The 27,574-nt window shown below is 54.5% G+C and overlaps 1 protein-coding gene across 1 annotated transcript; it reads left to right on the forward strand.

The window, feature by feature from the left end:
* Positions 1 to 8,038: 8,038 nt before the first annotated feature.
* On the forward strand, positions 8,039 to 27,188 carry DUOX2 (dual oxidase 2). The gene is made up of 34 exons (XM_068410732.1): positions 8,039 to 8,052; positions 8,334 to 8,425; positions 9,115 to 9,198; positions 10,779 to 10,943; positions 12,014 to 12,201; positions 13,520 to 13,721; positions 14,511 to 14,677; positions 14,762 to 14,822; positions 14,959 to 15,055; positions 15,249 to 15,336; positions 15,444 to 15,552; positions 15,888 to 16,051; positions 16,463 to 16,629; positions 16,830 to 16,948; positions 17,536 to 17,673; positions 17,990 to 18,103; positions 18,697 to 18,899; positions 19,145 to 19,330; positions 19,755 to 19,980; positions 20,671 to 20,764; positions 21,000 to 21,175; positions 21,443 to 21,512; positions 22,005 to 22,100; positions 22,971 to 23,149; positions 24,025 to 24,255; positions 24,499 to 24,598; positions 24,716 to 24,765; positions 24,900 to 25,027; positions 25,242 to 25,395; positions 25,531 to 25,763; positions 25,926 to 26,084; positions 26,246 to 26,401; positions 26,486 to 26,614; positions 27,066 to 27,188. Exons 1-34 carry the CDS (start codon positions 8,039 to 8,041, stop codon positions 27,186 to 27,188), a joined length of 4,662 nt encoding a protein of 1,553 aa, XP_068266833.1.
* The last annotated feature ends 386 nt before the right edge of the window (positions 27,189 to 27,574 follow it).

Genomic DNA, 27,574 nt, shown 5'->3' on the forward strand with positions numbered 1-27,574 from the left:
AGGAGAAGAGGTGCCTGGGGCAGGGCTCTGCCAGCCCGGAGGGTTGGTGGCAGCCCGGGGAGCCACAAGCTGCTGTCCTGCTGCAGCTTGAGGAGCAGCCCAGGCCCAGAAACCTGTCAAGCAGCTCCTCCCCGGGCAGAGCTGGGGCTTTCCCTCCAGCAGATGCAGCCAGGGCTTTCCACTTTGCGGTGTGCCCTTAGAGGAAGTCCACAAGACAGCAACCACCAGTAGATGCAGCCTTCCTCCAAAATGACAAGGAACCACTGAGAACATCGATTTCAAAGCAGCAAAATTATCCCCAGCCAGGGGCCACCATCACCGAGCAGAACAAAGTCCACCACCCCTGTTTCCACCTCCTCTCCTCAAAGAGGCCTTTCCCCAGGAGCTGCAAAAGTACGATCTGGGGAGGAAGGACTGCTCCTGCGCTTGGTCCAGAGGGGCCAGAAGCAACCCCTAGAGCTGGGATGTGGGTCCAAGGAGCACACAAGCACCAGGAGCACATCTCAAGGCTAAAGGAAACTGAGTTATATGAGATCAAATGGCAGACGGAGCGTGCAATTCCCATAGACGGCTTTGAACTTCCACCGACGCTTCAGTTCTAGCAGTTACAGAGCTTCCCCCGTTCCTGGGTTAGATCCTTTCTACCAGAACTGATTACAGGCTTAGTCTTTTTATTTTGCTTATTTAATAGCATCTCTGCATGTAACTACCCCAGGAAGTCTTTTAAAGTCAGGGAATACCAGAGCTAATATGACTCATGACCAAACACAATTTCCTTCTGTCTCTGCTTGGAGGAGTTGATTTCATTCTCATTTTCTGGAAACACTATTAATTGTATTTTGAGGTAAGATCCAACACAGAAGCAATTCAGCCACAAAAAAAACGCAGGTCCCAAATCCCTAGAAGTGGGTGGAGATTACAGTATCATGAAACAATTCACCTGCGCAGCTGAAGTCATTTTTCAATGCATTAAGCAATATTTGGCTTCAGGATAATTCTCTGTCCAGTAACCCAGATCATTACAACAAACAGTTTAACAGAGAATGGGTTTTCACAACTGATCTAGACCTGACCTTATCCTGACACCCTGCTCCAGGCTAACAGAGCTATCATGTGTACTCAGAAGTCTTGTTTTGGGCTATTTTGCCGTAACTGTTTTGGGCTATTTCCCCTGCAAAGCCAAGCCCAGAGAAGGGCAGCCCTCAAGCGCTGTTCCTGCGGTCATTACCTGGCAAGCAGGAGCTTCAATGGAGTCCTGATCCTACAACGTCGGACTGAAGTCCAGCTGCAGGGTCCCCAGCCCAGCAAACGTGCCCACAGACAGTCTGAGTGGCTGTAAGAGAAGAAATAAATGAACAGTTTACCCTAGGACAAGTTAAATCTTGATATATAAGAATTGAAAACCCAGAATGTGACATGGAAAATGTTGCCTTTTTAAATCTAAAATTAACTTTCAAGCAATACCAAGGGATGTTTGCGTTTCCTCTACACTTTGCAACTTCTGGAATAGTTTTATAGAGCATTTCCAAGGAAACAACTCTTCCTATTGCTGTCTGCCCAATATTTCTCACTTGATTACCCTGCACAGAAGACCAGCTCCTTGGCATTTTTGCAGCTTTGAAGTGGAAAACTCGTGCCTGCAGCTCAGGGCAGGAGAAACAAGTTGTTGCACCTTGGAAAACATCCTCCATGCAGAAGCACTAGCTGTGGCCCTGAGGTTTCCTCTCTCACAGTGTATGGAGAGGGAAAAGACTAGAGACATCTTCAAGGAAGGATCAGTAATTTAGCAGAAATGGACAACTTTTGTTTAAAATGTTCTGGACTGGCAGGGGAGAAGGGTGGAGGAGGCAGAAAGTTTGTCCAAACCCCATCAGTTTCTGCTTACAGAAACCCCATTTTCCTGCCCCAGAATGACTCAAGCTGGAAGGCACCCTTTGGAAGTGCCCAGCCAAAGCGTCCTCACAGCAGAGCCAACAGCAATCCTAGGCTGGGTTGCTCAGGGCTGCAGACTGGTATTTTCCATTGAAACAAGGGAAATTCTGTCCCCTGGGAACAGAATGATCGGAGCTGAAAGTCAAGGATGCGGGGGGGAGGAGACTCCCTGCATTTTTCTGCCCCTGTAAGAATCACAGAATCACAGCCTGGTTGGGGTTGGAAGGGACCTCTGGAGATGACCCAGCCCAACCCCTGCCAAAGTAGGGTCACCCAGAGCACGTTGCACAGGGTCGCGTCCAGGTGGGTTTTGAATATCTCCAGAGAAGGAGACTCCCCACCCTCCCTGGGCAGCCTGTGCCAGTGCTCTGGCAACCTCAGAGTAAAGAAGTTTTTCCTCATATTGAGATGGAACTTCCCATGTCTCAGTTTGTGCCCATTGCCCCTTGTCCTGTCACTGAGCACCACTGAGAAGAGTCTGGCCCCATCCCCTTGACACCTGCCCCTAAGGTATTTGTAAGCATTGATAAGATCCCCTCTCAGTCTGCTCTTCTCCAGGCTGAACAGCCCCAGCTCCCTCAGCCTCCCCTCGTAAGAGAGATGCTCCAGTCCTCTGATCATCTCTGTACCCCTCCACTGGACTCTCTCCAGTAGTTCCGTGTCTTTCTTGAACTGGGGGGCCCAGAACTGGACACAGTTACTCCAGGTGTGGCCTCACTAGGGCAGTGTAGAGGGGGAGGAGAACCTCCCTCGACCTGCTGGCCACACTCTTCCTCACGCACCCCAGGACACCACTGGCCACCTTCAGTTCAGGGGTGGGGGCGCTCCCTGCATTTTCCTGCCCCTGTAAGAGGGTCAAATCTGGATAAGAAAAACCGCGGGGTTAACTCAGGATGCGGAGTCACCCTCTCCTCCCCACCGGAACCCCTCGAGCAGGTCAGACAGCGTCCGGGGTGGGGAGCAGCTCCCCCGGAGCTCCCGAAGGGCCGCGGCGGGAGCGGGGCGGCGGGAGCGGGGCGCCCGGCGGGGGGCGGCGGGTCGCGGGCGGGCCGGCGCGGGGGGCGGCGGCCCTTTCCCACCCAACTACCCACAGACCCACCGACCTACCTGCCGGCGGCGGTGGCGGCGGCTGTGGCGGGGCTCGGGCGGCCCCGTCCCGCACCGCGCTCTTATAGGCGGCGGCGGGCGCGGGGCCCTATGTAAGCGCCGGCACCGCCCGCCCCGCCGCACTGCCCGCCGCGCCGCGCAGGTGAGCGCCGCCGCCACACGCGTGTCCCCGCCCGCGGGGGGTCGTGGGGGGGGGAGGGGGGGATCGGGGACACGCGTGTCCCTCCTGCCCCCGCGTGGGGGGCTGGGAGCCAGGGCCGTGCGCGCTGCTGCCTGCGGGGGGGTCGGGCTGGGCGCGTTGTCGCCAGTGGAGGGGACAGGTCGTGCCACTCCGGTCTCCTCCTGCTTGGGGGACAAGTTGGGGTGGGGTCATGCGTGGGGGGAGGGCCACGCGTTTCTATCCTGTGTGATGGACGGGGTGGGATGGGACCATGTGCCCCCCACACCTGCATGGGAACCAGGGTGCTGGGCTACTGGTGTGCCCACCTGCGTGGGGACACAGCACAGGGTGAGATGGGACCATGTGCCCCCCACACCTGCATGGGAACCAGGGTGCTGGGCTACTGGTGTCCTCTCCTGCGTGGACCCACAGCACATGGTGAGATGGGGGTACACGTCCCCATCTGCATGGGGGACCAAGGGGCCAGGGCCACCGGTGTACCTGCCTGCTTGGGGCACACACCTGCATGGGGCACTAGGATGTTGGGGCCACCCATGTCCCTGTCTGCATGGAGGACTGGGGGGGCCTGGGTCATGCGTGAGGACAGGGTGGGATGAGGTCATGCATGTCATCACCTGCAGGGTGCGATGGAGCCACGCACATCCCTGCCTGTGAGGGAGCGGGGCCACGGGACAGAATCGGTTGGGATTGTGCATGTCCCTGCCTGCATGGGCACAGGACACCGTGGGGACAGGCAGGGACCCCTTACATCCCACCAGGGGAAGGAGTCCCTGCTGTGCACTGTGGTGGCACTGGGGCATCAGGCCCCAGGGCTGTCCGTGGGTGGGAAAGCTGGAGACACCTGTACACATGCTGTCCATAGTGTGTGCATGGGTTTGGGATTTTTCTGGATGACATCCAAAGCTGGGGAGATGCAGCCTATTCTGAAACCCCAGGGCTGGCTGGCTGGTGGGGGAAGGTGGCAGTCCCCTAGTCTGTCCCACCATCACTGGGGAGACCTAGAAATAAGCTGTGACTAACAAGGACCATATGGATCAGGCTCCTGGCTTCTCGAATGCCTTGAAACTGCTCTCTTCTACCCGTATAGTCACACTAAGTTCTGCAGTGGGGCTGCTGCTCTCTCAGGCTGCTGATGTGTCCCACAGTCCCAGCTGACATGTGGCTCTGGGGAGAGCACAGGAGACCTTTAGAGGCTAAAGCCCTAACATTAGGGGAGCCAAATCTGCTGAGATCAGGGGGAGCGGGACATCCTTGCTCTGGGGTAAACCATGTGTTTGCACTCTCTGCAGCACGGTTTTTGGAGGGGTGTGAAACTCCAGGCCTTGATAGGGGCACAGGGATCCTCTCTGATGGGAGAAGACAAGGCTGGGGTAGTAGGTGCTTGATTTCACTAGGTGCAGAGGGAGGGAATGACTTTCCAAAGGTGGCACAGGGAATCTGGGGAAAAGCAGAGACTGGAGGGCTCATCAGACCTTACAAAATTCCTGGAAAGCTTGACAAGTCTGTGGAAATAATCCAAGTTTGCAGAGCTTTCCCTCAGCAAGCTGCACCATGGGCTTCCAGGGTCAGCCTGGTTTCATTATGTCAAGGAACCCCCTGAGTGGTTTGCAAGATTTGAGAGTCAGGTGTGAGAGCAGCGGGCTCTTTCTAGAGAAGCCTGGCAACTGGTCCTCACACATGGGAGAGCACACTGGGGAGTGTGAAGCTGGAGCTCTCAGCTGAAGCATGGGAAAGGAGCTTGTGGGACACCTGAGTGCCACTCATAAGATGTTCATCTTCCTTGGGTATGAGTTCACTAGCCCAAATCTGCATGATTCTCTTCCTGAGTGCATCCTGTAAGGACTGCTGTGATTCAGCCTTGCCTGTGGGGAGGATCCCAGAAACAGCTGGAGAAGGTTTGACAGGCAGGGGAGACATGGTGTCAATGTCTCTTCATGCCTTTACAGACCGAGTTCTGCCAGGGAGAGCTGCTCCTGGGGAAGGGAATGGTTCTTGAGCTTTGATTGGGAAACACCAACTGCTAATGTGCCCAGTAATTTTAGGAAGACATAAAGGCAGTGTAGAGGCGTGGAAGAGAAGTTCTGTGTTGGTGGGAAAGGCCCACAGAAGTCTGTGGTCCAACCTACTGCTTGGAGCAAGACCAGCACTGTCACTGTATCATGTCAGCCATGGTCGAGGCTGGAAAGCCTCCAGAGATGCCCCCCCCAGTCTTGGATTGACTAGGCAATTAAGTGGATTTTCAGCGCTCAGCCATGGAGAGATGAAAAATGCATGAGAGGTGGCATGTCATTTCACGGCTTGGGTCAAGAGCAGTTCTCATATCTGAGGAAATGGGAGGCTTGCTCAGTGACAGAAGGAATTTTGAAACACATTTTCTGCTGGAGCCCTGCAAGAAGACCCAAGGGGAAGGGGGAGACATGCTACGCTGTGACTGTGGTGATATGCTTTGAGCCTTGGCTTTGCACCATGTTTCCTGAGTGACTTTGGTAAATCTTCTGTGGTACCTTCAGGTCTCTGCTCTAGATGGGCGTTGCAACTCTGTACATTTTGAGTCAGCAAGAGATAAATCCAGCTGTGTCTATGGGGACTCCCTTCCTACAGTGTGGGAGGTTGCATGGACTTCTGTGCACAAGAAAACCACAAGTGCTGCAGGTTGCTCAGGGTATCTCCAGCCACGCAGCCCTCCACACTGGTTTCAGCAGGGAACAGACTGTTTCAATGGAGAGAGCTTTCTGGTGGGAGAGATCCATGCGGTGACGGCGACTGGTCTCTGCCGCTCCTGGCAGAGATCCTAGGCATCTCCATGCTTCACCCATTGGCCAAACTTTCATGTTCCTCCTATGGGATGGGGCTCACAGAGCCTCTGGTCCTACCAGCTGCACAACCCAAATCTCATGTCCACAAGACTATGCTCAGCAGAGGGCTGTGGGATGGAAGAGCTCTGGGGCCCCGTCCACAGGGCCATGGTCCAGGAGGACAGGGGTGGCACTGGGTGACCGGGGATACCACTCAATGCTTCTCTCAGCAGCTCTGAGGCTTTCAGCAGCCCCAGCTCCCGTGTGCATGGAGGTGAGGCCAGAACCAAAATGCAACCAGTGCAGAGGTATTTCACCAGTGATTTAATGCTAAATCCACGTTATGGGAAGCTAACAAAGCAGTTTGCCTGTAATAACGTTTTGTGAGGTGTAGAGTGCAGGTGAGCTGTTGTGATGGAGGAGGAACACGGAAATGTCACTTCTTGAGAAACAGCTTTTCTCGTGCAAAAGGCCAAAAGGACAGAAATCTCTGGCAGAAGGGACTTAACACAGCGTTCTGGTTTTGGCTGGGATAGAGCTAACCTTCTTCTTAGTAGCTTGAATAGCGCTATGTTTTGGATTTAGTATGGGATTTGGTGTGAGAAGAACATTGACAATACACTGATGGTTTTAGTTGTTGCTAACAAATCAAGGACTCTTCAGCTTCCCAGGCTTTGGTAGTGTGCAGGTGCACAAGAAGCTGGCAGGGAGCACAGCCGGAGCAATGGATCCAAACTGGCCAATGGAATATTCCATATCATGCAGCGTCATGCTCAGTATATAGATAAGAGTTTCCCATGAAGCTGGCTCTCGCTCTTATGGGATTGTGGTTTTGTGATTTCTCTCCTCTGGGATCACTAGCCAGGGGCAGGCTGGACATTGGCCAGCGGGTGGTGAGCAGTTGCACTGTGCAACACTTGTTCGTATAGTCTATTATTATTATTTTATTTTATTTCAATTATTAAACTGTTTTCATCTCAACCCACAAGTCCCTTTCCCTTTCCAATTCTCTCCCCCGTTCCCCAGGGGGCAGGGGAGAGTGAGCGTGTGGCCGCGTGGTATTTAGCTGCCTGCCAGGTCAAACCCACAACAGTCCTTTTGTCATATGCTATGCTCACCACCCGGCAATGAGCGTTCAGTTTTATGAACGCAACTAATGTGAGTGCAAATGACACTATTTAAATCTCAAATTGCTTCATTCCACAAGTGGATAGTGGATGTAGTGACTCACATCTTACAATTTGCACCACTGGTAGTCATAAGTGAAAAATCCCCACTGCAATTCCCAGTAAATCAGAAATAAAACCTGCAGAGCCGCTGGCAAAGCCTTTCTGAAGCTATAATCTCTTTAAGTTTTGATTAAAACTTAAAAAACATTAAAACAAAACAAAGCCAACAGCATCACTTTGGCTTGCAACAGAGCAGTGTAGGAAAAGCTGAAACCTGTGCAACGCCTCATCTCTTGGCAACACAGCTCCTCTGAAATAATGCTAGTGTTTGGATACCCTCCCACAGTGCTGGAACAAGGGACAAAGAGCCTTATTTAGTGGAAAACCCTCTCCTGGAGTCAAATCCAAGTTTGGCATTCCTGTGCATGGGAAGCCAGCGGCAGCACTCTGTCGTTTATGACCAAAAAATGCAGCCTTCGCTATCCGTGGCTGGGAATTCCTCTCTTCAGTTGGGTGTTAACCAGGATTTTAAAGGTTCAGATCCCACTGATGAAATCTGCTCTGGATCCAGGGCCTTTGTGGAAAGCGAGATGGTAGAGCGTCTTGAGAAAGGCTGGTCATGAGAAAGTGCTGTTGAGTTAGCCCAGACGTGATCAAGAGGTCTTGATCTGCAGCGTTAGGACACTTTGGGGCGCCGGACTGCACGCTGAGGCTGCTCCCGTGGTGTTCACAGCTGCATTTTGCTTGGATGGGACAATGGGTGTGTAGAGAAACTGACAGCTGAAACGTGTCTGTTTCTGTAACGAAGAGCACGTTTCTATAACGGAGCTGGCACAGCTCAACGTCTTCCTGCCATGGATGATGAGTTGTGAGCCTACAGCTGGGGTACTGGTGCTGCTCCAGCAGAAAGGTCTTCTCCGGCCAGCTGGCACCTCCTGACAGAGCTTTCCCAGGGTGGTGGGGTCTCACGTGCCCCCTGCCACCTTCCCACTGCCCGAATCGGGAGATACTGCTGATGGATGATGATGGCAGCGGGGTTTTACCAGACAGCAGGAACCACAAGAGGGAGCTGGGATTATGGTCTGTGCATGCTCCCAGCCTCCGGGAGCAGCCCAGCGCCAGCTCCCTCCTTCTTCTCTCCCTTTGCAGGTCGCTGCTTCCAAAGACCAGGTGGCTGGTGCAACCCGTGGAGGTGATGTTGAGTTTGACCGTGGTTCTGCTGGCGACGTGGACCTTGGGGAGTAAGTACAGTTTCAGGGAAGGGGATCCAAGGGGAGATCCTGGATAGGTTCTGCCCTTCAAAGGGATTTCCTCTAACTCATGAGGCATCATATCAGAGATGGGGATGATTCAGTTTATGATGAGATAAGTAAAAAATGGAGCAAAGTGCTGAGCTTGCAGAGCCTGCAGGTTGGCAGACTCACCTACCGCTGTTTATATGTGTACACAGCTTGTAACCAGGAACTGGGGCTTCTTGCTAATATTATAATAAAAGCGATAACAATTAACACAAAGGAAACAAAGCATATATTTATTGACAAAGGCTGGTGCTGATACACAATGCACGGAGGAGAGCGTAATTCCAGGGTCAAGGCCTTTGCTTGACTCACACAGGCATTGTGGGGGTCGGAAGTAAGGAGAGACTTCTGATGCAATAAGAGAGAAGGAGAAAATGAAGATCCTTTGGGAGTAGACTGCTGGGGGCCAGAAGGTGATCTGGGGACATCAGGATGACAAGCATGAATTTCTGATTTTAGACATTGCTTATCCCCCAAAAAGGAGTGCAAAACTTGTGTAAAAAAACTGTTTGTACAGAAAGTTTCAAAAAAGAATATGAGAAAATATCACAATATAAATATAATGCTGTAATGGAGACGCTCATTTCATGCATTTCTTTTGCTGCTCACCAAGTGGATCTGGTCTCTTCCAGGAGCCCAGGAGAGCATCTCCTGGGAGGTCCAGCGCTATGACGGCTGGTACAACAACCTGCTGCACCACAGCCGCGGCTCAGTGGGTGAGTGCCAGGCCTGGGGATGATGGGACGGGGTGAGCTGGCACTTTGGCATCTGGCTTGCTTTACGACTGAGAGAGAAACCTTTTCTGACTTGAGCCTGAACCAGGCAGGTGACCAGGCAATGTCAGCTCCCGTGACCCTGAGAGGTGGCTGTTTGCACCCAACGTAGGTCCTCAGATGCACCTAAGAGCCCTGTTAGAGCAGTTTGGAGGGGGCAAGCAGCCCAGCTTTGTCTCCCATGTCCTGGCCTTGCCACTTTTACCTGCTGCCCAGGCACCGTCTGCAGGTCGCACTGATGTTGGGTCAGTCCCAGAGCAGAGCTGTGCCTTTGAGGGGCCGTTAAAATACTCAAGGTAGGGAGGACCCAGTTCTTCACAGCAGGCATTTCAGTGATGGTCAGGGATCCCAGAGCTAGGAAAAGGCATCTTTAGCCAAAATCAGCACGTAGTTCAAGCAGTGTTCAACACAAAGCCAGAGACAAGAGTTCATGGCCCAGACATGCTGGACCTAACCCTTTTCCACTCTGCACAGGACAGATACTGTGCTGTTGGGCTGCTGTGCAGCATGTACTGGTCTGTACTGGGCAGGCATGCAGGATTTCCCTGTGCCAGTGGCCAGCTGCTTTCTCATGCCTACAACCAGCCCATGGGCCCACCTCCAGGAGATGTACCCGAGCCAGGGACCACGGCAGATCAGGCAGGATCTTATCTAAAATATTAAAAATTATGAATCCTCCTATTTCCTGCAGCCCAGATCAGTCACCTACATGGTGACACAAGGCATGGTTGCAATTACACAGCTTCCTCTGAGTCTGAATGGATCTCCAACATGACATGTGTGGCATCAGCCCTTTGGTTACACCAAAGCCTGTCAGGGAGCTCCAGTAGGTCCCTGGCAGACAAGATCTCCCTCTTCCAGAACAGACAGATCAGACCTTAACATTTGGAAACAAACCTGTGGAAACTAAGCCCGAAACTAAGCCAGTAATTCAGGATTTCCCCCAGCTCTGGGGAGCTCCAGCAAATGAAGCCCACCACACCGGTGAAGAGCCTTTTGAAACCAACTCGCTCATCAGTGAGAAATGACCTCCCACCTCCAGGCTTTTCAGTTACGGGACAGGCAGTGGGTGCGAAGTCAGGGTGTTCTTCTCTCATCTTCTCCCATGACTCTCTACCTCTCCAGCTGTTCCCTCTCCTATTTCCTACGGTGCTGGCAATCACCTTGCTTGTGTAGGATTGCACAGTCAGCATGAGCAGCTTAACCTCACTCCAGTTACCCACTAGAGCACACCACCCCAGACCTCCAGGAGGCAACAGGGATGCACATCAGCCAGAGAAGGACAACTGGAAGGGAACATGCCCATGGAGGATCCCTCCTAGTTTTAAGAGGACTGATCCCAGTGTTGCAAGAAGTTTTGGGTGTTGGTACCAAAACTTGTGTGTTCTTGGCCACTATAAGCGTCTATGCCATCCTCTTGCCCTCTTCTAGGACCTTCACACACATTGGTGTACCCCGCTATTGCTCTCTCTCTCATCTGTTGGGTGCCACCAGACTCACACTGTGTTGCTTTGGTGCCGCAGGTGCCAGGCTGCTGCGTCTCCTGCCAGCCAACTATGCGGATGGCGTCTACCAGGCACTGCAGGAGCCCCACGTGCCCAATGCTCGCCAGCTCAGCAACGCGGTGGCACGGGGACCCTCTGGGCTGCCCTCCCACAGGAATACAACTGTGCTGGCTGTCTTTTTCGGTAAGAGCTGGGGCCTGGCAACAGGTGGAAAAATGTTGGTTTGGGTGAAAAAATGTTGGTTCCTCACACCCCGCGGCCACGCGTTGGAGCGCTCCTCACCCACCGCTTCATAGCAGACCCACGCCCAGAAGATAAAGCCTTGGGTATCGCCATACCAAAGCACTGTTCAGCCAAGAAAGTTTGCATGAATTTTCGGTGACCTTTGGCAGTCACCCCAAATGCTGATATTTGTTGTTTAGGAACTTCCTCGTTTGTTTTAGCGGTAGAGTTACCCCGTTGCAAAACGCCTGACAGATGTGATAAGAGCCACACTGTGAGTGATTGCTGTGCAGAATTGCTGCAAGTTGGAGCAGTTCTTGCTGTCGCTCAGGAGCTCAGTGGGATCTTCGGTCTCCAAGCCCGGGGATGTCTGTCTGGGTAATACCCTCAGCTCATTGAGAAAACAGGCTGAACGTGTCAAAGAAGCGGAGACAATAAGCTCCCCGTACAGCTTAAGGTTCATACACATCCCTGGACACCTAAGCCACGGTGCTTGGCCCCAAGAAGGGCCACAGGAGGGGCAGACACTGGTGTTCGCTTCTCACTGGAGGTAGTTTTTCCCATCATACCAAAGCTCAAATGGGCCAACAGCAATGGCAGCCACCGGGCTCAGCATCAGCAGCCACCCTTGGCCTTGAAGGCCACAGGCAAGGAGGAGCTCAAGGAAATAGTGACTAAATGCAGAGCCTTGCTCCTGGTGAAGTGGTGGCCAGCAGATGGTCCAGCTGCTGGTGGTCTCTGAACATCTGCTGGCTGAGTTTCTCCACCCTGGTCCCTGAATGACCCTACCCTACTCATGAGGTCTGGCCGAGGGCACCTGGAGCCCTGTTGCTGTGGACTGGACCTCAGCACATCTGAGCTCCAGCCCAAAGTTGTGGAGCAAACTAGCAGTGAAGGCAGGAAGGTAACCACTCTTGCTGCACAGGGTGGTTCCCTCAGCCCACGTACAGCTCAGCTGCCCACCATCACATCCTGCTCCAGGTGCTGGTGGCAGTTGTCCCAGCTCCTGACCATGTTTGGGTCTCTGGCAGGTTTCCACGTGCTCTTGGACATCCTGGGGACGGAGAAACCTGGCTGCCCTGCTGAGTTCCTGAACATCCACATCCCATCCGGAGACATCGTGTTTGACCCTGCAGGCACTGGAGACGTGGTCCTGCCCTTCCAGCGCATCCAGTGGGCGATGGAGACGGGGCAGAGCCCCAACAGCCCCCGGGAACAGGTAGGTAGCGTTTCCTTTGCTCTTTGCCTTTCAGCGAAATCCCTCTTCACCCGACACTGGGGTCTGTAGCAGCCAAGATAGTGTTTGCAAAAATAAAAGGAGGGCACTGCTGGTTCCTTAAAAATATACATCTCTCAAGTGTTTGACCCACTTGCAAATGAACCCAAAGCACAACCTCCAAAGTACTGGTTCACACAGAGCAACATTTGTGGTTGCTCAGGGTCAGCGCTTTTCTTGGCCAAAGAAAATGTAGTTACTCTAGATCTGTCATCTATTTTAATGAAAATTTGAGTATCTTGCATAGTTTATGGAGGGCAGAAGAGGGAAGAGCAAAGCACGAGCAACTCACAGTCTTCCTTGGCTGCCAAAGGTTTTATCATTTCAGTCAAAATGAGCAAAGGTAGAGCTGTCTGTATCTGGTGAAACAAGTGATAACTGGAGCCGTTTTAGTACAAGTGTAATTAACTTCCATAACCAATTTATACTCTTGTACCGCTCTAGAAGGTCAGTAATTATGACACCTTTTCTTAGGCACCAACTCTTATCTTTAATAATGTGTCACAAAACTGAGCCGGTATTGTCGTAAAGTTGTAAAGCTTCTCTGAATTTCAGTCATTTTGGAAAAAAAATCTAGATTTTTTCCCCAATTTCTCCGTATTTTGCTGTGCTGAGGCTGGATGTGTTCCCAAGCCCATGTGCTTTTTCTTTCACGCTGGAAAGCTTCCCAATCAAAATTATCAAAGCAAATACCTTCCTGAACCTTTCACATGACAAACCACAGCGAGGCCGGATTAGTAGGTCATGTTTTTAGCAGTATTTCTAACCTTAGAAAAATGAAAGCTCCAGCATGTTTTCAGACTAAAAAGGATGTTTTCATGAAAACATTTGGCAGGGGAGATATTTAACATGCTGCGGGGGCAGTGGGACTCCCTGCTGTGAGGACAGGTCTCCCCGGAGGGGACAGCTCCAGTGTTTCCAGTTTCCCCAGAGATGCGTTTAGTCCCCTTCCAGCTTGGTCTTGCCTACACAGGGATTCACAGATGTCTGCTTCTGGGCACTGGTGAAAATAATTGTGAAAAACAACCCCAAAATGTACTTTTGAAATACCTGTACGTGGTCTTTTCCTGTACCTGGCACTAATTCCTGCAGTTTCTATAGAGGTTGTTGGTGTATATATTTGCATCATGATAGCTCCTGTTAAAACAGGGGATGGGGTGGCTGCTTTGCAAGCGAAAGGGCTGGGTCGGGGCTTTTCAGACCTTTTTTTTTTTTTTGCACCTTTCCACCTGTTAATGCCTATTCCCTGTGCCTGCCCTAGACCAACGAGGTGACGGGATGGCTGGATGGCAGCTCCATCTACGGCCCCTCTCACTCCTGGAGCGATGCCCTGAGGAGCTTCTCGGGGGGACAGTTGGCGTCGGGGCCCAGCGGGCACCTCCCGAGGGAGACAGATGGGAGAATCCCCATGTGGAAGGCGCTGGATCCATCCACGGGACAGGGTGGTCCCCAGGGAATCTATGGTAATGGTGGCATCCTCAACGGGTTTTCACCTGCTTGGCTCCATCCCTGACTGGGAGCAGGAAGTCGCTGGAGCTGAGCACAGAGGGGACCCTGGGAAAGGGCTGGGGGGTTCAGTGAGCCAAGACACGTGGGTCAGGAGTCCTGAGGGAGACCAGGCAGTTTCCCAGCCCAAAGGGGAGGAAGATGCGTGCCCCAGTGGTTTCCCAGTAAAGACACGCCATGAATTTAAGGTACCACATCCCCGGGAGGCAACGGGTTATTTCATAGCCAACATGCAGAGACTGGCAGGTGCTGGTCCCTCTGATCCAAGGCAATATCCTCTGGGAGAATTTCTTTACCAAAAGGGTTGTCAAGCACTGGCACAGGCTGCCCAGGGCAGTGGTGGAGTCACCATCCCTGGAAGGATTCAAAAGCCATGCAGATGTGGTGCTGAGGGACATGGGTTAGTGGCGGCCTTGGCAGTGCTGGGTTAACGGTTGGACTCGATGATCTTAAAGGTCCTTTCCAACCAAAACGATTCTGTGATTCTATGGGGAAAGGGGCTGCCACCGATAAAAACCTGCTCAGCTTGCTTTGAATCCCTCACCTGCCCTACCTTTGGTCCATGCTGGGGGCCCAGTGCTGCTTCTCGCTCATTCAGGCTGCTTATCTCCCTGGGGAGGAAGGAAGGGCGAGGGGACAAGGGGATGCTGGGCTGCAGCCACGGGGCTGGGGATGCTCCTCCAGCCACGGGCAAAGCTAGACCCAGTGGCAGTGTCCCCCACTGACGGTCCTGGCGGCTCTTGCAGACCTGGGCAGCGCCTGGGGGAATGAGAACCGCTTTCTGCAGGCTGAGAGCATCGCCTGGTTTCGGTACCACAACCACGTGGCTGCGGCGCTGGCCCAGGAACACCCCACCTGGTCCGATGAGGACCTCTTCCAGCATGCTCGCAAGTGGGTCATCGCCACTTTCCAGGTGAGGGATGGGACCCCCCAGCTCTGCCAGGACCCCCAACATCCTCCCCAGCACTGGCCCTGACCCAGCTCCCCTGTGCTCTAGAGCATCGTGATGTACGAGTGGCTGCCAACCCTGCTGGGGAGAAGTGTTCCCAAGTACAAAGGTGAGGGGCATGGCAGGTGGTGGTGTGTGGGGAGCAGAGGTGGGGGGACCAAGGTAGCCAAGGGATGGGGTGGGAGAGGGAGCTCGGCCCCCTTTCCCTCCAGCCTAGCTGCTGGACTGTGGCTGCCGCCCCGCAGGTTACCAGCAGCACCTGGACCCCAGCCTCTCGCCGGAGTTCATGGCGGCTGCGGGGCAATTCCTGGCCACCATGGTGCCACCAGGTGTTTACAAGAGGTAGGAGCAGCCCCGTGGGGCTATGGGAGAGTGGTGCCCATGCCAGGGAAGGGGATGCCTGAGCTGGGGTTGTGGCTGGGGATGGTCACTGTCCCTTCCCCACATCCTGCCCCTCACTGGGACAGCCAAGCCCTGTCAGCCCGGGGCAGCCTTGGCTGGGGGCTGTGGGTCCAGCCCTTCTCTGCTGTTCCAGAAACCCCAGGTGTGAGTTCCAGCAAGTGCCCAGCCCCGGTGGGTCATTCCCAGCAGTGCGGGTCTGCAACAGCTACTGGAGCAGAGAGGTACAGGGAAGGGAGTTCCCTTCACAGGAGCACCAGTTCAGGGGTGTGGGGCTGCCCCACATCCTCAGTCCTGCAAGGAACCACACGCTCTTCCCATCTCCACTCAGAGCACCGGGCTGCAGCAGGCTGAGGATATGGATGTGGACAACCTCCTGCTGGGGATGAGCTCACAGATCGCGGAGCGGGAGGACAACATTGTAGTGGAAGATCTCCAAGGTCTGCACTCCCCTGCACTGCAGCTGGCGCATCAGTGTGGGACCCTCTCCTCCAGGGCTGTGCAGGGGCTGAGGTGGGGAGGCAGGTCCCATCACCACTGCCATCAGCACTCAACCACACACTCAGACCAGCTTCAACCTTGTTAATGGAGGTGCAGAGAAGCTGCAGGGCATGTTAAGCGTATCCATGGGACCATCCTGGCAAGGGCATGGAGATGGTCTTCATGTTCAGCATGGCCCACGGCAGAGGGACAAGGCCAGCCCAGTAACTATGGCAGTTGGTGTTGCTCCTCTGGCTCTGCCTTGCCGTCACCACAGCTTCGAATCCACCCACAGATTACTGGTATGGGCCCCTGAAGTACTCCCGCACCGACTATGTGGCCAGCTGGCTTCAGCGCGGGCGAGACCTTGGCCTGCCCACCTATAACCAAGCTCGGGAGCGATTTGGGTTGGAACCTCTCCAGAACTGGTCGGACCTTGCCCCACACCTGGAGCAACAGGTAACAGGGAACTGGGTCAAAGGACATTGGGGCAGTCCAGGCCATAACTGGCTTCTTCAGTGATGTAGGAAGAGGGACATCAGTGCGTATCCTGCCCTAGCTTATTTTCAGGCCTGTGAGGCTGTTGCATTGGGGTAACTGTGTAATTACACGGCATGAATAAATGCTAATCTCCTGTGCTGCTGCATGCGCTGCTCCTCCTGGAGCTGAGATGCTCTGAGAGTGATGCTTAGTTGCTCAAGTCCAAGCCATGAGCTCAAGGCTGCATGGGGCTGAGCATCCTCCCAGCCCACAGACGTGTGATGCTTGGGAGATGCAAGTTCCTTGCTCCTCCTGAGGCTTGCCAAGACTTTCTGAGGCCCTGGCAGAATTCTCTCTGCTCACGTGTGTGCGGTGGGGGTTTCTGGCTAGGTCCTGGAGGAGGTCGCTGCTCTGTATGCCAACAACACGGCCAGGCTGGAGCTGCTCCCCGGAGGCATGCTGGAGGTTGACGGCTCCCTCTTCAGTGCCATCATCATGGACCAGTTTGTGCGCCTGCGTGATGGCGACAGATTTTGGTTCGAAAACACCAAGAACGGGTAAACGTGTCTTCCCTGTCTGGCACACAGAGCAGGCTGCCCGCTGCTCTGCCAGCCCCAGTAAGACATAACAACTGGGGTGGAGGAAAAACCATCCTCCAGCTTCCTCAGTCCCTAAAAACAGTGTGGGGAACGAATCCCTCCTGCCACCAGACAGTGACACCCAGGGCCACCGCTTGGCCCCACATCTTTTTCCCCAGGCTGTTCACAGCGGAGGAAGCCAGGGAGATCCGTAACACCACCTTCCACAAAGTCTTGGCTGCCGTCACCTATGCAAACACCACAGACCTCCAGCCCCACGTGTTCGTCTGGAGCGAGGGTGAGTGTTCCTGTGCCATACTTGAAATGAGCTTTCCTCTCCCTGCCAAGACCCAAAGAGAGTCCTGCTGCCATGCTCGGGGTGAGGAGTGGTCTAGCACAGCAGTATGCCTTTTCCTCTTGGGATCTTGCCACACCCTTCCCATTTACCAAAAGCATTTTATTTGGCACACGTTCCAGCCCTTGCAAGGCATTTTAGTTCCCTTGGTGTATGCCCCGTGCAATTGCACCAGGAGGATTCCCTGGATTTGCAGCATCTGGATGAGCAGAGGCTCTGAGTCCTACTTTGCTGTGGCCCAGGGTGCTTCTTGCTCAGTCCATACCATCAGGAGAGGTGATGGTGCTGAACTCCCAGAGCACTTGAGTCCAGCTCTGCACTTGGTTTGGTGTGGCAGGCAAAGGTTCAACCCAAAAACAAGGGTTGTCCCCTAAGATCTGGAGTTTAACTCGAGCACCCCAGTTTTGCGGTGCTCCCTGGGTCACTTGGCAATGACCCCACCAGCATCTTAATGCAGAGGTTCCTGGGGACGATGGAGGTGAGATGGATAAAAGGCCCATGACACTCACAAGCTGTCTCCCCCCATGCAGGGGACCCGTGCCCCCAGCCCCAGCAGCTGACAGCTCAACACCTGGCCAACTGCACGCCCATGATGGTGCTGGACTACTTCAAAGGCAGCGGCGCAGGCTTCGGGATCATCATTGTTGTCCTCTGCTGTCTGCCTTTAGGTTTGCCACTCCGTTTCTTTACCCATATTCTCTTCTACTGGAGAAGGGGGCTGAGTGCCCATGGACCAAGCACCTCCTAGCAGGAGCCGCTGAGTTTTGGTCACTCCTGAGGTCCTTGAGGTGGCAGGGTCCTTGGGCACCAGGAGGGAGCAGGGCTTTGGTGGGGCACCCCTGCGTTAAACAAATCCATGCAGTATCAAACTGGGGGTGACGGAGAAGCAATAAACCCCTGTCTGCCCCAGTCACACAGGCGATGCTGCCCAAGTGGGAAGGAGCTTTGTGATATCTCATGCCTCCTTCTCCCACGTGTCCCCAGTGGCTCTGTTTGTTGCCTGGATCGTTGCTGTTGTCCGCAAGAGAGATTTCAAGAAGCTGCAGAAGAAGCAGGGCTCCAGCGTGCGGAGGGAGGTGACCGGCGAGGCGATACACGGTGAGGTGGCACTGTCAGCCCTGCGGTGGTGTCTGGTGATGCTGCTGAAGTCAGGGCACATACCAAGGCAGGGCTGGGCTTGCAGCTTATATCCAGACTGGATGTAAGGAGAAACTGTTCCCCCAGGAGGAGAGTCAAGCAGTGGAACAGGTAGCCCAGAGAGGTTGTGCAGTCTCCATCCTATCCAAGACCTGACCAGATAAAGCCTTGAGCTGACTGGCCTGACCCTGTAGCTGGTCCTACTCTGGGCAGAAGGTTGGGTGAGAAACCCTTCCAACTTGAGTCCCTTCCAACCTGAGTTATCCTATGACCCTCTAATTCCAACCCTCTCCAGATCACACCTTATCTGAAGGAAACCTATGTAGAGCAATTGCACCAGTAGCTCCTTGATCTGGACACTGGAAAAATCCTGCCTCCCTGCTCCATGGTCTGTACTCCTCCTGGGTCCATGCAGTTGGGAGACCATCATTTTTCCCTTAACATGCGTCTGGTCATGAAATCACTCCCAAACTGCATCTTGGTGAAGGAGGTGCTGGGATGAATAGGAGCCCAGGTGCACCTTTCCAGCTGAGTCCTGTACTCTCTCCCATCAGCCATGGAGTGGCATGGTCCCAAGACAGACAGCTCTCCTGTCTACATTCAGCTCCAAGCTGACAAAGTGCTCAAAGTGTTGGATGGGAGAGGGTCTGTGCTCCGGAGCATCAGCCTGAAAGCCCATCAAAGGGTGGAGGTGATCCTTTCCAGCAACAAAGGGAACAAAGCTCTGCTCCTGAAGAGCCCCAAGGAGTACGACCTGGTGAGTACCATGGTGCCTGAGGTATGATACCTTCCCCTGGACCCTCCACAATCCTCTGCCGCTGGTCACGTACACCTTGCACCACTCAGTCTTGGGCACTGGGAGCAGCGCAGGTCCCTGAAGGGTGGCCAGCTCATACCAGGTCCAGCTCATACCATGGAGCGACCACAGTGGTGAAGAGCAGCAGCACCCACATCCCAGCTGAGCCTCTGCTGCCCACAGCCATTCGGTGGGGTCTTTTGCAGGTGCTGCTTTTCAGCGAGGAGGCAGAGAGGAGCCACTTCGTTGGGAAGCTACGAGGCTACTTGGAGGACAGTGGCCTTGATCTGCATACGTCTGAGATGAAGGAGCAGAGCCTGATGAAACGGGCAGTCACGCAGGCGCAGAGAAAACAAATTCTGGAGACTTTCTTCAGGCACCTGTTTGCTCAGGTATGTAGAGGTGTGGCAGGCTCTGAGGCATGGAGGAAGGTATTTTGGTATTGATTAAGCAATGAATGTTGCTGGTGTTGCTCTCCGTAAGAGCTGGTAAGCCATGCACAAGGAAGCTGCCGATACTTTCAGGACCAAGGGACATTTTCCCTTGCAGAAGACAAAGGAAGTTCTGCTGTGGTGATATGTGTCTAAAGTTGCAAAGAGACTTTTGGATGATGTAACTGAGGTCTCCACAACAGTCAGTGGTGTTTAGTGTGAAAGTCACATTGTGTAGGAGAGACACGGGACTTCCCCATGGTATCTGCCATGAGTTTTGTGCCAGGGGAGCCCCCAGTCTTTGTGCAATAGGTCAGGCAAGTGAACACCAGCCTTCTGCTCTGCCAGCACTCATGCGATGTCTTTTGTGGGACACAACCTGCAGGTGCTGGAAATTGACAGGTCCGATGCTGGAGAGCTCAACTTTGAATCTTCACAGAAGGCAAAGGAGTCTCTAACATGTGAGCTGAGTAGGGCTGAGTTTGCCGAGGCCCTGGGACTCCAAGCCCACTCCATGTTTGTGGACTCCATGTTCTCCTTGGCTGACAAAGACGGCAACGGCTACATCTCCTTCCGGGAATTCCTGGACATCTTGGTGGTCTTCATGAAAGGTGGGAGCTGGAGATGGTTAGTGTCTTCATCTACTGCCCTCAGTCCTGTTTCTAGGCTCTGGCAACGCCACCAGCAGAGTGAAGGACAAGATCCAGCCAGCAGGTCAATCTGTAGACATTCATACAGATTAAAATTCCCTTCACTTAGGACAGCTTCAACTTGAGTTATGGGGCAGTGACAATGTAATTATGTTTTCTGAAAGACTGTTCATGAGGGGAACTATCTTTCGCCACCATAGACAAGTCTGCCCTGTCTCCTGAATGGACCATGCATCCTGTCCTTGAGAGATGATAATAACTGTATCTGACATCATATCTGATCCTCCCTAAATGACCACTGGAAAGGTGGATTCGTAGATGGAGGTGGTGAATGACAGATCCAATCAAAGCAGCTCCCAGAAAAATCATTGCTGGGCAAAAGCACATTTTGAGCTTGCAAAACAATGCACAAGAAAGGACATACATCTACTTGATTTTTTACCTTGCACTTGAGAAGTCAAGTGGAAGGGTCGCACGCTATTCACATTCAGTCGCTACTCAAGCTGCGACCAGCAGTGTGCTTTCAGTCTTTCCAGAGGCGGGTGAGGCTTTGCTGCTGCAGGTCCAGACTCTCAGAGACAATGCTTGAAAGCATCTTTGTTGATGAAAATAGAACCTTCTTCTCACTTCGCCTCTCTCCCTCCCCACCAGGGTCCCCAGAGGAGAAGTCCAAGGTGATGTTCAGGATGTATGACATTGATGAGAATGGGTTCCTCTCCAAGGAGGAGTTTCTGAGGATGCTGAGGTACTTCTCATCTCTCTAGATGCTTTCACAATGTCTGTAAACATAGATGTCTTCAAAATCAGTTCCCAGTTTCTGTGCTTCACTCTCCAAGGGTGCTACGTGAGATCCCATGGGCTCAACACTCACAACCAAGAGCCCATTTCTCCCATGAAACTGGTCTGGGAATCTGCCCTGTGTTATCTGAAAGGCTCAAGTTGTGGTCCTCTGAAGACCCCATCTCCTCTCCTTGCTCCAGGTCCTTCATCGAGATCTCCAACAACTGCCTGTCAAGAGAGCAGGCAGAGCAGGTGACCGAGTCCATGTTTCGGGCCTCGGGGTTTCAGGACAGGGATGAACTGACATGGGAGGATTTCCACTACATGCTGAGGGACCATGACAGCGAGCTTCGTCTCACCCAGCTCTGCATCAAAGGTCAGTGGGCAGGGGCACTGGGTCACCCCAGGCCCTGCAGGGCTGGAGATGATGGGCATCACCCAATATGTAGCTCCCAAGTCTTGTCCCATCGATCTCTCCAACCCAACTGCAGCAATGGGGCATCAGCTGTTGCTCCATGTGCAACACATTTGGGTCAGCTCAGAGCCTCTCCCCACCGCACCCCTGACCAGGGGAGATGCCTAAACCTTGTCCACCGCATCTTGCACACTCTGAATGGCTGTGTGTCCTTTTGGCTCCTCAAAGGTGTTCCCGAGGTGCTCAAGCAAAACCTGCACAACCAGGCCTCCTTCATAAAAAAGAAAGAGCCGAAAGGGTAAGCTCTCCTCCTTAGTCTTGCTGCTGCTGCTATTGCTTCTTCTCTTTCTGCCCTGATGCACACCCATCCTTCACCTCAGCCCCTCCAACAAACGCTCCCACCGGGTGTTCGCACACCTAGCGCTGGGTAAGGGGGATGACTGTGCTGGGACATGCCCATGAGCAAGCTGGATGCTGTGGTGGGGCTGCTGCCCTCCTCCCCTGGCACCCAAGCAGGCAGAGGGGAGGAACTGCCTCCTGCAGAGCCCTCGTTGCATCCACCACGTGGGGTTGGGAGCCTTCCTTACCTTGCTTTTCAGAGGGGTGGGTTATCTGGGAGTGAATCCAGCCCATGTACCATGCAATTAAAGTTAACACAAGCAGACTTGCAGGAACGAGCTGGACACCTTTTCAGCTGAGCCTGAGATGGAAAGTGGAGAAACAGTGAAAATTTTGGCAAGCCTTTCCTGCAAGTACAGCTTTGGGCTAGACATAGCTCTATTTCCAACAGAACCATCTCAGAGGAGGAGAAAGACCCAAACCTGGACACCATGAGCCACTACGTGGAACGAGAAGGGCAAGAGCTGAGGAAGAGACCAGGCAGAAAGTGAGTATGCCCTCTCCTCACCAGGCGTGCTTCTCGGGCTCCGGTTCAGCCTGTTTGGCTGTTTCTCACATCTCTGTGTCAGCCTGGGTAGCCCTCTGGTCAAATGGCACTGGTGCAAGGAGCCAGCAGCCCCATGATGGTGGTACAACGTAGGGAGGGGATGCGAGACCATCCCTGCAGGAGATGCCCCAGCCCAGGCAGGCACATCACAGCCTCTCACTGGCTGAAGAGCTATGGGAACAGCCCTGTCTCGGTGGGGACGGTGCTGTAGCTGGGTCTGGGTGATGTGCCTCTATTAAAAAAAAAGAAACTGGCCAACTCCAGAGCCTGGGATAGTGGTTTTTAGAGGGTACGCCTTGCCCGCAGAGAGGGGCTTTGCCTGGCAGGTCCTGCCTGCGCTCCTCTGCCCCTTGGGAGGCTGGTGCTTCACCCGTGGGCTGCCTGCCAGAGCTGCAGGACAGACTCTGGTTCTCACTGCTGTGTGGCAGCAGCAAGTATTTCTACAAGGAAGCAGTTAAGTGGTTGCTATTCATGGCCAGAATATCCTCATTTGCCTTAATTGCTCCAAGGACCTTCCCCTACCCCAGGATCAGTTTGCAGAGTTGATAATTACTATGAAAATTACCTTTTTATAGTTCTTATCTGCGGCTTCATGAGTCACTCTCCGCAGATTTGTTGTCAGCTTTCAAAAGTGTGTACACTGCGAGATGACCTGAAATCAACCGCTGGCACTGAGCTCCGCAGGTCCCTGCTGTCACCGGTGGTCACAGTGCTGTACAGAGAGGAAGACCCAAACCTGGGCAGCACAGCACTGAGACATACCTGGCCGGCTAAACCTCGAAATGACACCAGCCCGCCTGTATTTGCCAGGGCGAATCAGTACCAGCTGCATTTGTACACCGAAGCGCAACGGAAGAAGTACGAAAGGAACAAAGTTCAGCAGAAGATCCAGGAGTTCAAGCGCTTCATTGAGAATTACCGGCGCCATATCGTCTGTGTGATCCTCTTCTCTGCCATCACCGCTGGCGTGTTTGTGGAGAGAGCCTACTGTGAGTGCCCATTCAGCCCTGCTGCCCCAGACGCATGGGCTTGGCTCCTCAAAGCTGCTGGTTGCATGGGGCATGCTGGGTGTGAAAGGTCCCAGCACCGCTTTGGGCAACAGTGTTGGTCCTCCCCTGGAATAACCAAAGGATTACTGAGGTTGGAAAGGACCTCTGGAGAGGTCTGGCCCAATGCCCTGCTCAGAGCAAGGCCAATTTCAAAGCTGAAGCAGGTGGCTGAAGGCTTTGTCTAGAGAAGGTTTGAAGAGCTCTGAGGTTGGAGATCCCACCACCTCATTGGGCCTGTGCTGGTTTTTGGCCATCCTCCCTGTGAACGGTTTTTATTTTACATCAAACCTGAATTTCCTTCAGTGAAACTCGTGCTGTTGCCTCTCAGCCTTTCCCTTTGCATCTCTGAGAAAGAGTTTGGCTCTCTCCCCTCTGTAACACCCATTAAGTGGTTGCAGACAGCCACAAGGTCTTCCCTGACCCATCTCCTCCAGCCTGAAGAAGCCCATTTCCCTCAGCCTTTCCCTATGTGATGTCCTCCAGCTCCCACCCATCCTGGTGCCCTCCACTGGACTTGTTCCAGTTTGTTGACGTCTCTCATATTTGGATGCCCAACTGAGGACACAGCACCAAGGTGCAGTTTCACAGTGCCCAGCAGAGGAGGACAATCCCCCTCCCTTGACCTCCAAGGACACCCTGCCACCCAGCAGCTATGGGGGGTCTGGCATGGAGAATCGTGCCCCTGTCCCCACACAGCCCAGTCCCTGGTGACCTTTTCTTGGTGGACCAATGCAGGTGGCTGTCCCCTTGTTGCAGAAAGGGTCATGGCCCTCAGCGCTGGGCATATTGACGCTCCCTCTGCTCTCTCTCCCCAGACTACGCCTTCGCATCCCCCAGCACTGGAATTGCACAGACCACCTTTGTGGGGATCATCATCTCCCGGGGATCGGCTGCCTGCATCTCCTTCATGTACTCGTACATCCTGCTTACCATGTGCCGCAACCTCATCACCGTCCTGCGGGAGACCTTCCTCAATCACTACATCCCCTTCGACGCCGCCGTGGACTTCCACCGCTGGGTTGCCATGGCAGCCCTGATTTTCTCAGGTAGGTGGGCTGCTGGAGGATGTGCCACCCACAAACCACAGCTAAAGCAGGAGGACCAGCCCATCGTGGCACAGCAGGACCAGGCAGAAGCTTAAAGACACGTACAGAGCCTGCAGAGACATAGACGCTTTGCACCAGAGAAGAGGAGGAATCGCCGGGTCCCTGGGCACATCAGCAGGGTCTGCCACATCTCCATCCACAGCAACAGTGATGCTCTTCTCTCCCGTTTTCTGTCTCTTACAGTGCTCCACACTGCAGGTCACGTAGTGAACGTCTACATCTTCTCAGTCATGCCTCTCAGCGTGTTGTCCTGCCTATTTTCCAGTGTCTTTATGGATGATGGGTAGGTGAAACTTCAAGCACAGTCCAGACAGAGTGTCCTGCGCAGGGACAGGAATGAAAAAGGAAACCAGGAGTTTGGTCTAGTCACTCTGTGGTGCAATCTCTTGTCCCTCTCCAGGTCACAGCTCCCACAGAAGTATTACTGGTGGTTCTTCCAGACTATTCCAGGTGAGAGCACCCAGCAAGGCAGACCTGCACGCCCATGCACAGGATGGGCAGCCCTCTGCCCAGCCCAGGTGGAGCCCCTGTGGGGCTGTCCTGACCCCCCCCGCCCTGGGACCTCCCAACCCCTCCTCTCACAGGTATGACGGGAGTGCTGCTGCTCGTGATCCTGGCCGTGATGTACGTGTTCGCCACACACCACTTCCGACGCGTCAGCTTCCAAGGTTTCTGGATCACCCACCACCTCTACGTGCTGCTCTACGTCCTGGTAAAGCATTTGGGCTGGGAGGGAAGGGTGGTGCCGATGCACCGCAAGCCCACGAGTCAGCCCAGCTGATGAAGTGCAATAGCTGGGGAGGTCCCAAGGGAGCTGGTGTCCTCAATCCCGGCTCCCCTCTGCTCCTGAGCTGCCACCAAATCAGCCACGGGGCGACGGCTTGCAGTGCTGAGCATCATGCTGATGGGAGCTGCTCCCCACACAGGTCATCATCCACGGCAGCTACGCGCTGATCCAGCAGCCCCGCTTCCACATCTACTTCATCATCCCGGCTCTCATCTACGGTGCGGACAAGCTGCTCAGCCTGAGCAGGAAGAAGGTGGAGATCAGCGTGGTGAAAGCCGAGCTCCTGCCCTCAGGTACAACATCCCTGGCCCCATGGCACCAGCTCATCCCAGGCTCTTCACAAGAGCATTGGGGGCTGCAGCGATGGAGGAAGCTCCACTGCTCAGTGTCTCCACCTTAACGAAGTCCTCATCCCCGTCTCCCCCCAGGTGTCACCCACCTCCGGTTCCAGCGGCCACAGGACTTTGAATACAAGTCCGGGCAGTGGGTGCGCATCGCCTGCATGGCCCTGGGCACCACCGAGTACCACCCCTTCACCCTGACCTCGGCGCCACACGAGGACACGCTGAGCCTGCACATCCGTGCCGTGGGGCCCTGGACCACCCGCCTGCGGGAGCTCTACTCCCCAAAGAGCCTCGCCCTCATTGGCAAGCTGCCCAAGGTGAGCCTCGCGCTGCTTCTCCGGGGACAGGTTCATCCGAGCCCGAGAGCATCTTGGCAATGGGTTGTGCCCAGCCCGAGGCGCTTCTCCAGTCTTGAAGGCAGCCAAGATCTGGGCAAGTGGAGGCAGGAGATGCTCTGCTGATGGCTGGCTCCCTTCCAGCTCTATCTGGATGGGCCCTTTGGGGAGGGCCACCAGGAGTGGCACAAGTTCGAGGTGTCAGTGCTGGTGGGAGGAGGCATCGGGGTGACACCCTTCGCGTCCATCCTCAAGGACCTGGTCTTCAAGTCGTCCATAAGCTCCAAGCTGCTGTGTAAGAAGGTAAGAGGAAGCATCTGGGAGACAAGAGCCCTCCCGAGATGCCTCCTGCTGCTGCTGGCCTCTTTGGGGGTAAAATCCTCCATGATCCATCTGGGAAGGAGCCCCATGGACATGCCCAAGGGTGCTGGCCCCACTCTGAGCCTCATCCCCGTGTGCCACAGATCTACTTCATCTGGGTGACGCGCACGCAGCGGCAGTTTGAGTGGCTGGCGGACATCATTCGCGAGGTGGAGGAGGCGGACAGGAACGACTTGGTCTCTGTGCACATCTACATCACGCAGCTGGCCGAGAAGTTCGATCTGCGCACCACCATGCTGGTGAGCCTGGCCATGTGCCAGGGAGACTGCTGTGCCGTGCCAGGCCATGCTGGGCCATCTGACGTGCACTGATCTCTCTTCCAGTACATCTGCGAGCGGCACTTCCAGAAGGTGCTGAACAAGAGCCTGTTCACAGGGCTGCGCTCCATCACCCACTTTGGGCGCCCTCCCTTCGTACCCTTCTTCAACTCGCTGCAGGAGGTGCACCCCGAGGTCAGTGCCCAGCTGGGGGCAGGAGGGGGGGCACCCACCAGCCAGTGTGGAGGACTGGTCCCAGCCTCTCCCCAAGGCCCTGGAAACCTTGGTGGCATCTGCACCAAGGGCAGGGCAGAAGGGGCATGAACCCTCCGGAGCCAGGATGAGCTGCACAAGTCAGCACTGCCCCACACCAGCCAAACATCCCCCGCTGTGGCGAGACCCCAGCTGCAACCCCTGCCCAGAGCTGGCAGAGACCCTGGGGGATCCCATCCTTCCTCCATGGCCCCAGTAGCTCCATGGGGAGGTGACAACCTCCCCAAAAAGCCTCCTCAGGCTGGGACAGACTGCTCAGACAGCATCTGTGCCCAAAGCTACTGGAGGGCAAGAGGCCAAGGGGGGCTGGGCTGGGGGGAGAGCTGGGGAGAGAGCTGGTGCTGCTTGACCCTTTGGCTCCCTCCCTCCCCAGGTACAGAAGATCGGGGTGTTCAGCTGTGGCCCGCCTGGGATGACAGAGAGTGTGGAAAAGGCTTGTCAGCAGCTGAACAAGAAGGACCAGACCTACTTTGCACACCACTATGAGAATTTCTGACCCTACCCCATGCCGTTTCACCCCCGGGCTGCAGTCTTCACTGGAAATGTGTGTTCAACCCCAGCACCTGTGCAGCAATGCTTTGGGTGGTCATGGCCCTGGGCTTCCACCCACCACCATCCCCAGCAGAAAGCCATCCATGGACGAGACCATGGATGCAGAGACCAGCACGTGGTGCACCAGTAAAGCATTGCCATCCCAGCATCACCCCACACAGCCCTACTGTGAACCCCTGAGCCCAAGGCATCCTGCTACCATCCACGCACGCCTGCAGACCCACGCCCAGGGTCGGGTTGGCGTGTCCCAATCCAGAAAACCCAGTATTTGAGTTAAGCCCGGCTCTGCCACCTTAATCCTGCAAGACAGAGCTCGTGCTCTGCCAGGTG

The sequence above is a fragment of the Nyctibius grandis genome, chromosome 11 (assembly GCF_013368605.1).
Source record: "Nyctibius grandis isolate bNycGra1 chromosome 11, bNycGra1.pri, whole genome shotgun sequence".
Classification (NCBI taxonomy): Eukaryota; Metazoa; Chordata; class Aves; order Nyctibiiformes; family Nyctibiidae; genus Nyctibius; species Nyctibius grandis.

Excerpts from the sequence above, each read along its gene's own strand:
- DUOX2 (XM_068410732.1), top strand. Across the intron at positions 12,202-13,519 it reads CCAACAGCCCCCGGGAACAG|ACCAACGAGGTGACGGGATG; the intron begins GTAGGTAGCGTT and ends TGCCTGCCCTAG. Across the intron at positions 26,615-27,065 it reads TGCAGGAGGTGCACCCCGAG|GTACAGAAGATCGGGGTGTT; the intron begins GTCAGTGCCCAG and ends CTCCCTCCCCAG.